Genomic DNA, 12,831 nt, shown 5'->3' on the forward strand with positions numbered 1-12,831 from the left:
GCTGCCTGGGCTCCTGCCTGGAATGGCAGGGCTGTGGGTGACTCTGTCACTCCCTTGGGTGGGCCCTTGGGAGTGGGGGGGGGTGAATGGTGCAACCCAGCCCCTTCCCATGCCCCATGCTGTGCAGGGGGCTGCAGGAACTAATCTTGGCTCTCTTCTGCTTCCTTGCAGGCTGTGACCCCTTGCTCCCCCACTGTCAACTATGAGTTGGTAAGTGACACCCCACTGTGAGCCATGAGTGGGGCTCTGGGGATGCTAGATGGGACTGGACACCCTGTTCTGCACTGGGTGTGGGGCTCTCTACCCGGGGGCTTCAGGATGTGAGTCTTTCACCCCCAAAACCAAAGGGGTCCTGAGCTGAGGGTAAGGGCACCCCCCGTTTCGGTGCTGTGTCCCCCAGTATTGGTGGCTGCAGGCCATCCCACATCTGAGCAGCACAAGCTGGGGCAGCCCAGCCATTGTGGGACTCCTGGAGTTGGAGCTTTCAGGGAAGAGGAACTTGCAGGGTTGCTGAGAGGGACAGGCAGATGGGACGTGACCAGCCAGGGCTCCAGGGTCCCCCGGTACAGAGGGCCCCGCCACAGCCAGGGCGGTTTCTTGCACGCCCGGAGATGGTTGTACCAGATGTGCCTTTGGCTCAGGGCGCCCAGGGCTGTGCGTTTGCAACTCTTGTTACTGTCACCATCTACTTTTGTCCCTCTTGGGGACCTTTAATGATCTGCTGGGGCCAGGGCGACTCACAGCCCTTCCCACCCTGTGCTCTGTGGACACCAGGAAAGCAGCTGGGTGTGCCATCTCTGTTCACCCTGTCCTGAGGAGGATGGGTGCAGGGGTACTGGGCAGGCAACCACAGTCCTTTGCCACACTGGTCTAGGCCATGACCAGGCTCTGGGAGTAGCAAGGGCACCGAGATGTCACCTGGAGCAGGGCCATGTCCTAGCCAGAGGTTTGGGAAGTGTGACATAATGGTGACCACCAGGCAGCGTCTTGCCAGCAAAGCAGCTCCCTTGCCCCATCCCCAGCCTGGCAATGCCTGTGGCAGCAGGCAAAGCAGGCACGTGGCAGTGGGGAGACTGGCAGAGCCTGGGGCCAGCGTGGCCGCCCTTCTTTTTTTGCTCCGGAGTGTGCCAAGGCTTGCTGGGGCAGGCGCTGGGGAGAGGAGGCCCTGGCAGGGTTTCAGCTCGGGCTCAGCAGCCTGGCAGTGCTTGCAGTGTCTGTGTCTCACAGGGGGCCCTGGGCTGGGCACCCCATAGCTGGGCAGAGGTCTCACCCCTAGGTGGGTGGGTGTAGGGGATGACCCCCTGCAAGCTCATCAGAGCAGCGCAAGAGCCCAAGTGAGTGAGGGGATAGGATGGGAGCAGAGCACGCTGCCTGCCCTGGGGCCCCGTGGTGGTTATCTGCCCCGGGTTTAATCTCTGCCTGTACCCTGCTGCCCCTGCCAATCTCCCCGGGCACTTATCACCAGCAAAAACATGTTGGCTTCGAGCTGGGACCGTTACTGTGGCTTTGGGAGGAAATCAAAAGGGGTTTGCCCTGTCCCATGGCTGGAAATTTGTGCCCTGGCCCTGCTGCCAGGGCTGGAGCAGCCTGGTTTTGGGGGTTCCCTCCATCTTCCTGGTCCCAAGACTCATATAAACCACCAAGCTGGGTCCCTTTGCTGTGCCACCCTCAGGCACCCCAACCACCATCCTCAGGCAGAGGTATCTGTCCTCTGCTCCCTGTATTTGGGGTCCAGATGCTCTTCCCAACCTCAGGAAGTTAATTCCTGTCTCCAGCCCTGTTTCAGAACTCTCTGTAGACTCCAGTGGTGTGTCACCAAATTTGCCTACTTTGAAGATCTCGGACCCTGGTTCTGCTCCCGTCGGGGTCCTTTGCTGGCCCTGTGGGGCCGGGTTTATCTTGAGGAGGTGAGCCTGCTGGTGGCCAGTGGCCAGGCTGGGCATGGGACTGCACCAGGCTTGCCCCGTTGTTTACCTGCTGGCTGTAGGGTCTGACCATGGAGGATCTATCTGGAACCCTGGAGATGTGGAGGGCACTGGGTGCCCATCATGGAGCAAGCTGAGGGTTTAGCTGAGTGCTCCCAATCTGCGACACTGGTTGAGTGTGAGAGGTGGCTGCTGGGAGGCAGGATGGCAGCATCCTTGGTACCCGAGTATCGCCCCAGCTCTATGCTTAGGTTTTGAGGGATTCCCAACATTTAGGAAGAGTGGACATATTGGTGGGCAAGGAAGGAAGTGGGACCATAGAGCATTTCCTAGGAAGGACCAGAAATAGCAAGGGGGGAATTTTGGCTGTGGTCCCTGCTCCATGTGCATGTCTCTCAATCTCTCCTTCTCTCTTGCTTGCCTTTTTCTCTCTCCCCTTCCTCCTCCCTGCAGCCATCCCTGGGGGAGAGCATCACCAAGCAGGTAGACACCCTGGTAAGTGTGACCAGTCATGGAGGCTGATCTCTGCCTCAAGGCCTCCTGGGGGGGCTACTCGTGCCTGTCCCATCGCTGCAAGCACTCCCTGCAGCCAAAATCCCTCAATCCAGGATGCTCCTGTGGTCTCCTGATATCCCTGGGACCCCCCAGCCCTCCCTCCCTGCCAGCCAAGGTGATGATGGCCATGCCAAAGGCCAAGGGAGATGCCCAGGGTTGGTGGCAGAGATGGTGGTGGAGACTGGCGTAGTGGGGGCCAGGGCTTTTGCTGCAAAGCTGGCTTTCCTGTCTCAGTGCCGGGGATCTGTTATTTAATCTATGGACATGAAATTGCTAAGACAGTGTAGACAAATGCACTGCCAAAGTCAACGCGGATGGCTTCCCCCGCCCTTGCCCACAGCCAGCTCGCCGGCCTCCCTGTGCACTGGGGCTGGGACCCAAGGGATGGAGGCACGATGGTTCCCATGAGGAAGAGGGTGAAAGCCTTGCTCACCTGGGATCTGGCTTTGCCTCATTCCTTCGGTTATCCAGGACATGTTTGCCGCCCTTGTCTGAGCTGGAGAAAGAGCATCCACAGCTAGAATAATCCAATCAGGAGCCTCCTTTGCTGACTGTGCTCTCTTTTAGGGAAGTTTCCTGGTATTTTTGCAGCCTTTCTTGTGCCTCTCATCACCCTTTCCGAGCAGAAGGGACCTGTGGGTTTTGGATGCTGCCAGGAGCCTGGGGACATGCCAAGTTAGCTTGGGACTGGGAGGCGTATTCTCGATGGTGTTGTCAGAGGGGTCTTCAACCCAATGTGACTGGGACCAACCTGTCTTGTGCTGGGCTGGACTGGCCTGTACTGGCTTGGCTGGAGTCTCTCCTCCAGAGAGGATGTTTGCAGGATCTCCCAGTCTAGTGGCGGGCAGGAGTGTTTAATAACATGAGCGTTTTCTCCTATCAGCTGATCGCAGGCTGACTCTTCCTCGTGCAGGGGCTGACGGCAGAGCTGGCAGTGCGGCTGTGGTTAGATCAGGGGGAGCAGGGCAGAGCTTGGGGAGCGAGGCAGAGCCTGAGGGCTCTTGATGGGGCAGGGGACACCGGAGGGCCCTCTCCGCGAGCACCCACTCTCCTGGGCCTGGAGAGTGTCAGGAGTGGAGCTGCCATGGCATGGAAATGGATTAGCAAGGGTCTCACTGCTGTCAAGGTATGGTAAGGGAGAGAGGCTCTGGTGTCCCCACCTTGCTCGCTCTCCTGTGCCTCAGTTTACCCCTGTGGGAGAGGAGTATGAGTCTGTGTTGCCCCATGTCAGATTTCCTTTGGGCAAGGCTATGGACTGGGAGGCTGCTATGTCTGGGTGTGGTGATGTGGGCTGACAGGGCTCTCCTGGCTGGTGGGTGTGGATGGGGCACCCCAGATGTCTCTGTTACAAAGGTTTGGGGCAGAGCAGGGGTCACAGTGGAGATCTTATCCTGGTCATTGGTGGGTGATGCAGGGACGAGCCCACATTCTGGGTCAGGCTTGTTCCACACACCCTGGCTCTCCCAGGAAAGGTTTTACTTCTCTTTTTGCTGCATTTTAACTCCTTATTTGCTCTCAGCAATGCTGGGGTGTTTCTGGGGTGAGCAGGAAATTTGGGGCACCCTGAGGAGAACCTGGAGGGGGAATTGTCACTCCTGCCCAAGCACCCTCGGGCGCTCAGGCAGGGCTACTGCCTTCTGGAGCGGCTTTGGCTGGGAGGGGAGACCGTTGTCCCCAGGCTCTGGGGCTGCTGAGCCTGGCCCTGCTCCACCAGGCAGCCTGACCTTGAAAGGAGCAAGGGAAGGTGACGCTGGCTGCCCACTGGAGCAGCTCTGGGACTGCACTGGATGGGAGATGGCAGGCGAAGAGTGTCGGAAACCTCTCTCCCACTTCCCTTTGATGTAATGGTTGTGAGATGCTGCAGCCCAAGGAGAGTGGCAGCAGGTCCTGCAGCTTCATGGACAGAAGGGGCATCCTGGGAACCAGCTGCAGGATGCATCTCTTATTTCTGTTCCTTCCAGATGCTTGGGACATGTTGTCTGCCCAAGATTAGTCTTTAAATGACTCCTGCTTATTAGCTGGAGATACTATAACTAATGAGCTGCGAGTGTGTTTTTCCTTAGCAGTTTTTTTTGGAAACCCTGCTTTGTTTTTCGGCTGAGGTCACAAAGTCACTGAGCAAGCCGGCTGCAGATGAAATTCTCGAGGCCGGAGAACATGCATAAATAGAAGTTTCCTGCTCTGAGAGCTCAAACATTTCCTCCAGGCATTTGGCTCGGGAGAGCCGGGGCCAAAGCAAACTGCTGTGCCTGGCTGGCTCCTCGATGCTGCTTGGGCAGCGAACCTGCCTCTGCTCTGGGTAGGGCCAAAGCAGCTCTGTCCCACCAGGTGTGTGTACGCAGCCTAACAGAGACAGGAGAGACTTGTAACATGCCTTAGACTGTGTCTACATGCTCAGCATCCTCCCAAAAGGTCCTCTGGGACCCTTTGCCAAGGCACCAGTCCCACAGTGCCCGTGGTGGCTGGTCCCAGCTGCTGTGGTTGTGAGACTTGGGTTTTGCTTGTGAGATGAGGGGTGACAATGATGGTGTCAAGGTGTTTGTGCCACTGGGATGCTTGGTGGGTAATATTTGGAGATATTTTGGGAGTGTTACCATGTGCAGTGCAGTGTGGTGGGGGTGGGATGCGTCGGCAGCACTATCACACCCAGCCCTAGCAGGACACCTGTGCTGTCTGTGACTGGGTCATGGCAGTAACTTGCTTTTCCTCTCTGGTTCTTTAGGATGCCACAAAATCCCCCAGGAGTGGGCAGTCACGCTGCAAAACATCCAGGTAGATGCCTCAATTTCCCTTTCTGGTGACCATCTCTGCACTGCATGAACCTCCCCCTCTCTGCAAACACTTTGCTTCTCCAGATGTGCTCCACCTAGGAGAGGTGCTCCCAATGGAGAAGATTATGATCCACCATCCTTAACTTGGGTCCCCTAGACACCCCAATGGGACTGGAAGCAGGGGAAAGGCTGCAGGCAGCTCTGCTGCTGTGTCCTCATGTGCCCCAGCCTATCCCACAGGTTGGGGAAGGGTCACTGTGTCCCCTCCCCATGCCATTCCTTGACAGCGGTCCCCTCCCTTGCCCAGGAGCATGAGCCTGACTACGACCATGGAGAGCAGCTGTGAGCTGGACCTGGTGTACATCACGGAGCGGATCATTGCCGTCTCCTACCCCAGTGTGGCTGAGGAGCAGAGTTACTGCAGCAACCTCCGCGAAGTGGCCCACATGCTGAAGTCCAAGCATGGGAACAACTATGTGGTGAGGGGCACAGCTGCGTCCCTGTCAGGCTGCAGAAGGGGCTGGGGTGCTCAGACCCTAGGAATGGGGTGCTTGCAGGGGGTGGGTACTGCATCCTTGTCTCTGTCTGGGCTTAGCTTTGGTGAGGGGAGGGTCTTTGCACTAAGGTGGATAGATTTTTTTCCTTTGAAACTCACCCTGGGAGTTTTTTATCATTGTGTCTCCCTATGGCAATGTGTTACTCTAATGGCAGGATTTGGGGAGGCTTTGGGGTGAGGAAGAGGTGAGAGGTAGCAGCGAGGTAGGAAGATGTCCCCTCACTCTGTTTTTCCTCTTCTCTGAAGCTTTTCAACCTATCTGAACGGAGACGTGATGTCAACAAACTTCACCCCAAGGTGGGTCACAGCTGTGGGAAGCAGAATCTTGGGCCTCAGGGCAGGGCTGTTTGCAGGACCAGCTCCCTGCTATAAGATGTCTGGGGGAGGAACAGCCACCTTCTCTATTCCACCCAGCTAAAATCCACCCTGAGAAAAGCACTGAGAGTTCCCACTGAGTTTGTGGTATCTCAGCCTGACTCCCATTGCCCTCCCCATCCCCCATTCCCAGCCGAAACCTGACTGTTTGGGATCTCTTGGAGACCTCTGTAAGGCATTGTCCTATCCCTGTGACCATGGGGGAACCCTGAGCAGCTGAGCCAAGTGACCTGGGGTGAGGGGCCTGAGATCTGGGACCGTGATGGCCTCCCTGGGCCAGGGGCCTGGGCAGGGGGGTGCAGGGTTGGGGTTGGGAGGGGCACATCAGAGCAACACAGTGGTGCCCACCCTGGGTACATGCCCTGGGCTTTGCACACGGGCAGGCTGCGGACTCTGCAGGGAGTGCATGTGGATGTGACCCCTGGCTGTTCCCCCTGCTCAGGTGCTGGATTTTGGGTGGCCTGACATGCACACCCCAGCGCTGGAGAAGATTTGCAGCATTTGCAAAGCCATGGACACGTGGCTCAATGCGGCGGCACACAATGTGGTGGTGCTGCACAACAAGGTGGGCCGGACCCATCCCCAGGGTGTGCAGTGATGGGGGCGCTGGGGGTCTGCGGGGCTACAGAGGTGGGGCCAAGTGGTGGCCAAAGGATGCAGGGAATGTGGTGGTTGGTGGCTTGGTATGTGGGTAGGTGTCAGCATGTATGCGTAGATTGGTGTGTGTCTAAGAAGGGTTGGGGGGTGTGCGTGCTGGCGTGTGCATATAGGGACCAGTGTGTGCCTGCCTCAGCGTGGGACGGCTGTGCCCAGGCGCTCTCAGGCACCGCTGCCCCCATGACACCCCTTTTGCTGTGTGCCCGCAGGGGAACCGTGGCCGGCTGGGGGTGGTGGTGGCTGCCTACATGCACTACAGCAACATCTCAGCCAGGTGAGAGGGACATGCGATCCTGGGGTGGCCCTGGGGCCCACTGCTGACCTCCACCCCAGTGGTGCTGGGGTGCTGGTGCCAGTACTTTCCTTCAACCTCATCTGCCCCACAGCGCTGACCAGGCTCTGGACAGGTTTGCCATGAAACGCTTCTATGAGGACAAGGTGGTGCCAGTGGGACAGCCATCCCAAAGGAGGTGGGTTCTGGCAAGCCGTTTCAGGCTGGGTTTTGTCCCCAGAGCCAGAGTGGTTGGATGCAGGGACCAAGGCGGATGCTCTTTGTGGGTCCTGCTCTTGAGCTGCCTGTCTGTCCTTCAGGTACATCCATTACTTCAGTGGGCTCCTCTCTGGAAGCATCAAGATGAACAACAAGCCCCTCTTCCTCCACCACGTCATCATGCACGGCATCCCCAACTTTGAGTCGAAAGGCGGTAGGTGCCCGCGACTCCTCCCCCCAGCCTCATTCCCCCCCACCCCACCCCCCTGCACTGCATGGCCAGGCTTGTCCTCGATGGGCAATATTTTCCTCATTATTTCCTTGGCAATTTGAATTTCCCTTTCCCTTTCAGAGATTGTTCACTCCTATTGGCAGGGTGCTACCCTGCCCTTGGGGGGGGCCCTCCCCATGCTGGGCACTAACCTGAGCTGTGGGGTGACAGTGCTTTTCTGCCAGCATTTGAGAGGATGGCACCAGACAGAGATGGGGTTTGGCATGCAGTACCCCGCCTGGTGCCAGTACCTCACTCAGATCGTCATCCTGCCTCTATCCCCAGCCCAGCACTTGCTCTAGGTCCTACAGGACCCAAACTGGGCTGCAGGGGCTTTCCCCTTTCCCGACTCATCCAGAGCATCCCTTTCTGCCCATCTCAGATGTTGCCCGTGGTTGGTGCAGGCTGGTTTGGATGGGGAGCGGCTGTTTGCCTTGGCTCCCTCCCTGTTTGGATTTCTCCCCCGTGACTAATCCCTGCCCTGGCCCCTCCACCCAGCTGCCTAACAGCAGTGTGCCTTTTCTTCCCGCCTTGATGTCTTCCAGGTTGTCGGCCCTTCCTGAAAATCTACCAGGCCATGCAGCCCGTCTACACCTCGGGGATCTAGTAACTATCTCCTTGCCATGGGGGCTTTCCTCATCCCCAGCGTGGGGGGCAAGACAAGCAGGGGAAGATGGAGAGGGTCAAGGCCAAGTCCCCTGCAGTCTGGTGCTCTGCGCTTAGTCCGTTTGGGGTCCAGGGAACTGAAAAAATGGGGCGTCCTTTTCTTTGGAGGTGGTAGCTGGCTGTACTGGGCCTTACTGGGCCCTTCTGCTGGAAGGGCTGTAGTGACTCTCTGTATCAGCAGAGGGAGCCTGGGGCTGTGCAGAGCCTGGGGCTGGGTGTCCCTGGAGGGAATGGGGACAGAGATGGGGACGCGTCCCTGGTGTGATGAAGGCATTTTTTCTCTCCCTGCCCAAAGAACTGCTCCTCCTGCTTGGATTAGTCCTAAAAGCCCTCTTTCTTTCTCAAAAAAAATATTTTCCTCCTGTTTTAATCTCCGCACAATTCTTTTCTGACACTGCTCCTGGGAGCAGGCACTGGCAAAGGCAAAGCAGGAGTCAGTTTCTCCAGCCTCCCAGACACTCTGCCAGCGTCACACCCCAGTCTGGGACCCATGGCTCCTGGCCTCCCTGGAGGGAGCAGAGCACCTCACCTCCAGAGTATTCCCATCTTAACCCCCTGGACCAGGATCTCCCTTCCCTGCAGTCCCCGTTAGCTGAGATTTACTGCCATCCCAGTCTCGCCTTTCAGCTTTTAATAGACTGTTTATGGGATGCCTGTAATAAACTCCAGGTTTATCTTGCCTGTGAAATCCAACTCCCTTCTTCCTTTGTCTGCGACTGCTGACGCCACCACCCAGAGGCAGCCCCTCGGTGGTACACTGCGAAGGGGAGGGTTTCTGTCAGGGCAACTGAGACAGGGAGGAGAGTATTCCCTGAGATTTCTCCCTCTGTGTCCAATGCCCTGCTTGACTATGGGAGCTGAAGGGATTGCTGATAGCCCAGTCTCAGCGCTTGGACCCTGGTCAAACCCTCCCACCCAGCATTTTTCCCACCCTTACTGAGCTGTGCCTCAGTTTCCGCTTCCTGTCCTCCTTCCCCTGGGAATGGGTGGCCCTTGGGGTGATGGACGGAACCCTCCTCTGTCACTAGGGGGGGGGGCAGCTCTGTGCTTTGCACCTTTCCTGGCTGGATTTGGGTAGAAGGGCTGGTTGAGGTGGTGCTGGGAGCTCTTGGAGGCCTCTGCACCACAGCTCACATCCTCCCACCATCCCTCTCTGCAGCAACGTGCAAGGAGACAGCCAGACAGGCATCTGCATCACTATTGAGCCCGGCTTGCTGCTCAAGGGCGATATCTTGGTAAGGATCCTCCGTGTAGAAAGCAGCCAGGGGACGGGTGGTTGCCTTGTGTCGGGATCCCCAGATTCCCCTTTGCCAAGCTCTGGGGGCTTATCCTGATGGCCTATCCCCACTCCCCTCTGCAGCTGAAGTGCTACCACAAGAAGTTTCGCAGCCCTACCCGTGATGTGATTTTCCGTGTGCAGTTCCACACGTGCGCTGTGCACGACCTTGACGTTGTCTTTGGCAAGGAGGACCTGGATGAGGCCTTCAGAGGTAACTGCCCTGGCACCTCCCTTCTCCAAACTCCCTCATCCTCCTGTAACTCTGATCTCATCGTGGGGCATCTGGGCACCCATCCCAGATCCACTCCAACCAAGCAGGGCACCCCTGCTCCATCTGCAGGGTGTGCTGCTGCGTGTGGACTGGTGGCACCATCATCCCTTTTGTTACCAAAACCAGTACTGATGCAGAGCGACTGCTTTGGCGTTGTTCTGGGGGCTGAGATGCACAGCCCCATGAAGGGATATCCCTGCCAGCTCCCTGCCTTAAGCTGTGGAGCATGTTTGGGGTGACTGTGTGGGTGCTACTGGAAGTATAGATGGAGGTGGTCCCTTTACTCTGCTCTCTCCCTGACAGATGACCGCTTCCCTGAGTATGGGAAGGTGGAGTTTGTGTTCTCTTATGGCCCTGAGAAGATCCAAGGTATGGCTGGCTCACTGCCTTGGGGGTTTGGAGCTGGATGTCGTCTCCTTTCCCTTTCCTCAGCTATATCCCCTGCTGTCTCCCTTGCAACCTCCTCCTGCGCCATTGCAGCCTCTTTGTCACCAGGGTAGGATGAGGGGTCCAGGCAGTGAGGCTAATCTAGGATCACCCATCGATGCCCTATCACTCTCTCTCGTTTCCCCAGAAGGCTGCTCTCCAAAGCACTTGCTGGCCCAGGAGAGAAAGAGGAAGTGCTTGGGAATGAAGCACAAAAATTCCAGACCCATGCACACTCACTATCAACCTGTGTGCTTGTCTCTAGGCAATCCCAAAAGCCCTGGGCAGTCTTGTACACTTTGTTTGTGGGTTTTGATGTACATCCTGTGCCCATCCTTAATGCTGCCCTTCCTGTAGGACTCTCCTGCCTTACCCTATGGCTCCTTCTCTTTTTTCCTTGCCTGAACCTTTCTCCATCTCCTCCCCCTGTCCTACCCTTACTGGTTCTATTGTCACCCTGACTGACTATCCTGCCTATTCCCAGGCATGGAGCACCTGGAGAATGGGCCCAGCGTTTCCGTGGACTACAACACATCTGACCCACTCATCCGGTGGGACTCCTACGAGAACTTCAACATCCAGCGTGAGGACACCGCAGAGGGGGCCTGGGCTGAGCCACCCCTGCCCAGCAAGCACCTGGAGAAAGGTTAGGGCTCACAGGGTGCTCAGTGGCCAAAGTGTCCCTGTGGGAATCCCCCTCAGCCCAGGAAAGGGGACACCAGTGAGCAGCAGAGCTGGGGGCAGATGACTGCTGCTGGGAGGAGTGTGGCCGTGGGATGGGAGAGGAAGATCTTGTGGACTTTGCCTCCTGCTTCAGTGCCAGAGAGCTTACACTCTTTTTCTAGCACTTTCACTCTCAAAGTCCTGTTTGCATGAGCAGGGTCCAGCCCTGGTTTATGCCCCAGAGCTTTGGGAAACCCAAACCCCAGGTCTGCAGGACTTCATGGTGGGACAATTAGGTATCTCAGCTCCTTTCTCATGGCACAAACATGGCAGGACGTAGCTGTGCCTTAGTTATCCTTGGGGCATGAGAATGTCTCACTGGCCTTGAAGGGTATGCAGCATCTCTCAGAGCTCGGAAGAGCCCCTTGAGCACCGGTTTGGCTGCAGCAAGTTGACTGTCCTCACCCACTTGGCAGGAATGGACAGGACTTATATGTCGAAGGGTGTGGACCCTGTCCCGGTGGCAGGGCTGCCCATGGCTGAGCAGATGCCTGGGCTTTCCTGGCCCAATCTGGAGAGGCGTCCCTGGAGCAGGAACAGCTGCCGTCCCTGATGTCCCTGAAGGTCACCGGCTGCTTCAAGTGGGAGCTGTGGGTGACCGTGCTCACAGCGCAGGGTGGGGGCTCTGGGTGCCTGAGGCAGGTGAGAGTGTCTCTGCTATGGTGGTAGAGCCGGACCTGGGGCAGCAGTGCAGAGCTGGCACAGGCACTTGCCTTGGCACCGGGCAGTAAACAGGTAACTCGTGATGTCCAGGCTCAGCTATGTGGTGGGGGAAGCTGCAGGTTGGGCCCCAAGCTGGCAAGACTGCCTGGCAGCCCCCTCCTGCCTGCAGAGGCCTGAGTACTTCATTGCATGTGTTCCCCTCTGGCTCCCTGGGCAGAGCTTCTGCACTCCCAGCCCCTTGCAGGGCTACTCCAGCACTGATCTCTGTGCTCTCATGGGGGTCCTTGCTGCAGAAGTACCCCAGGGCTCCTCTTCATCCCCTCTTGGGGGTCTAGACAGGTGTCAGGGCTGCAGAGGTATCTCCATGCGCCGACTGGGCTGTCCTCCCTGCAGGAGGATGGCAATAGGGAATGAGGGCACCTTGGATTTGTAAACACTGCCCCAGTTTGGAGATGAGCCGGGACTGTCAAAGGGTGAAGCCAGAGGCAGGAGGCTGCCTTCCGACCCATGCCAGCAAAAGAGCTGCGAGAAGCCCATCTATAGGGGTCTCTCCCTGGCTGCCCCATGAGGCACCTTGAGCAGCAGAAGGGAGAGTCAGTGTGGGCTTAGGGGGGCTCTCATCTTCCTTCCTCTCTGTCAGCACTTTTATCCAGCCTGTCCCAAGCTGGGTTAGGGACCCTGGTGCCTGGCTGTGCAAGGGGGGTCCCTGTTTATGGTTGTTCTTGCCTTATTTGGTCAGGGAATTGCACGCCACATTTTTGGCACCACCAGGCGTGAGCGAGTGGTGTCCGGGGGCGGAGGGGGGTGAGGTTGGCACCGGGACCCACACGGGGCTGGGATCAGCCGCTGCTCCTTGTCCCTGCCACTGCCTGTCCTGCCACTCGGCGAAGGCTCCCCACAGACCGTCGCCGCAGCCCAGGCCAACGGGATCGGCATCGCCTGCCAAACGGTGGGTCCCCCCAGGCAGCGTCTCTGCTGGTCACAGCTGCGCTTGGTGGAGGTGAATGCCCTTTCTCCAGCAACTTTGTCTCAGCATGGGGCACCCGTATGGGCTGGGGGTGCCTGACAGGGTGGGATGGTCCTGTGGGACCCCAAAGCTGGAGGGGCAGGTGGGTGACTGGGGGTGGTGCCTGTCCTGGTGTTCCTCATGCCTCTGCTGTGCTTATCTGCGGGGACTTGGGGAAGGGGAAACTGAGCTGCAGC

At 57.8% G+C, this 12,831-nt stretch overlaps 1 protein-coding gene across 5 annotated transcripts in view; it reads left to right on the plus strand.

Annotated features, from left to right (window-relative positions):
- TNS1 (tensin 1) overlaps positions 1 to 12,831 on the plus strand; it is a 54,000-nt gene that overhangs the window by 7,747 nt on the left and 33,422 nt on the right. For 4 of the 5 annotated variants that reach the window (XM_027678880.1, XM_027678881.1, XM_027678882.1 and 1 more), the window contains exons 1-14: positions 175 to 210; positions 2,379 to 2,420; positions 5,203 to 5,252; positions 5,559 to 5,730; positions 6,054 to 6,104; positions 6,625 to 6,747; positions 7,049 to 7,113; positions 7,226 to 7,309; positions 7,431 to 7,543; positions 8,146 to 8,206; positions 9,426 to 9,501; positions 9,627 to 9,756; positions 10,120 to 10,185; positions 10,727 to 10,888. In XM_027678880.1, the coding sequence (XP_027534681.1) occupies positions 5,563 to 5,730; positions 6,054 to 6,104; positions 6,625 to 6,747; positions 7,049 to 7,113; positions 7,226 to 7,309; positions 7,431 to 7,543; positions 8,146 to 8,206; positions 9,426 to 9,501; positions 9,627 to 9,756; positions 10,120 to 10,185; positions 10,727 to 10,888 (1,099 nt within the window). In that variant the 5' untranslated portion in view covers positions 175 to 210; positions 2,379 to 2,420; positions 5,203 to 5,252; positions 5,559 to 5,562. Of the gene's footprint in view, positions 1 to 171; positions 211 to 2,378; positions 2,421 to 5,202; positions 5,253 to 5,558; positions 5,731 to 6,053; positions 6,105 to 6,624; positions 6,748 to 7,048; positions 7,114 to 7,225; positions 7,310 to 7,430; positions 7,544 to 8,145; positions 8,207 to 9,425; positions 9,502 to 9,626; positions 9,757 to 10,119; positions 10,186 to 10,726; positions 10,889 to 12,831 lie in introns of those variants that run through there. The other variant, XM_027678884.1, reaches the window with a different exon arrangement.

Source organism: Neopelma chrysocephalum, unplaced genomic scaffold (assembly GCF_003984885.1).
Source record: "Neopelma chrysocephalum unplaced genomic scaffold, ASM398488v2 Primary Assembly neopelma1_44, whole genome shotgun sequence".
Lineage (NCBI taxonomy): Eukaryota > Metazoa > Chordata > Aves > Passeriformes > Pipridae > Neopelma > Neopelma chrysocephalum.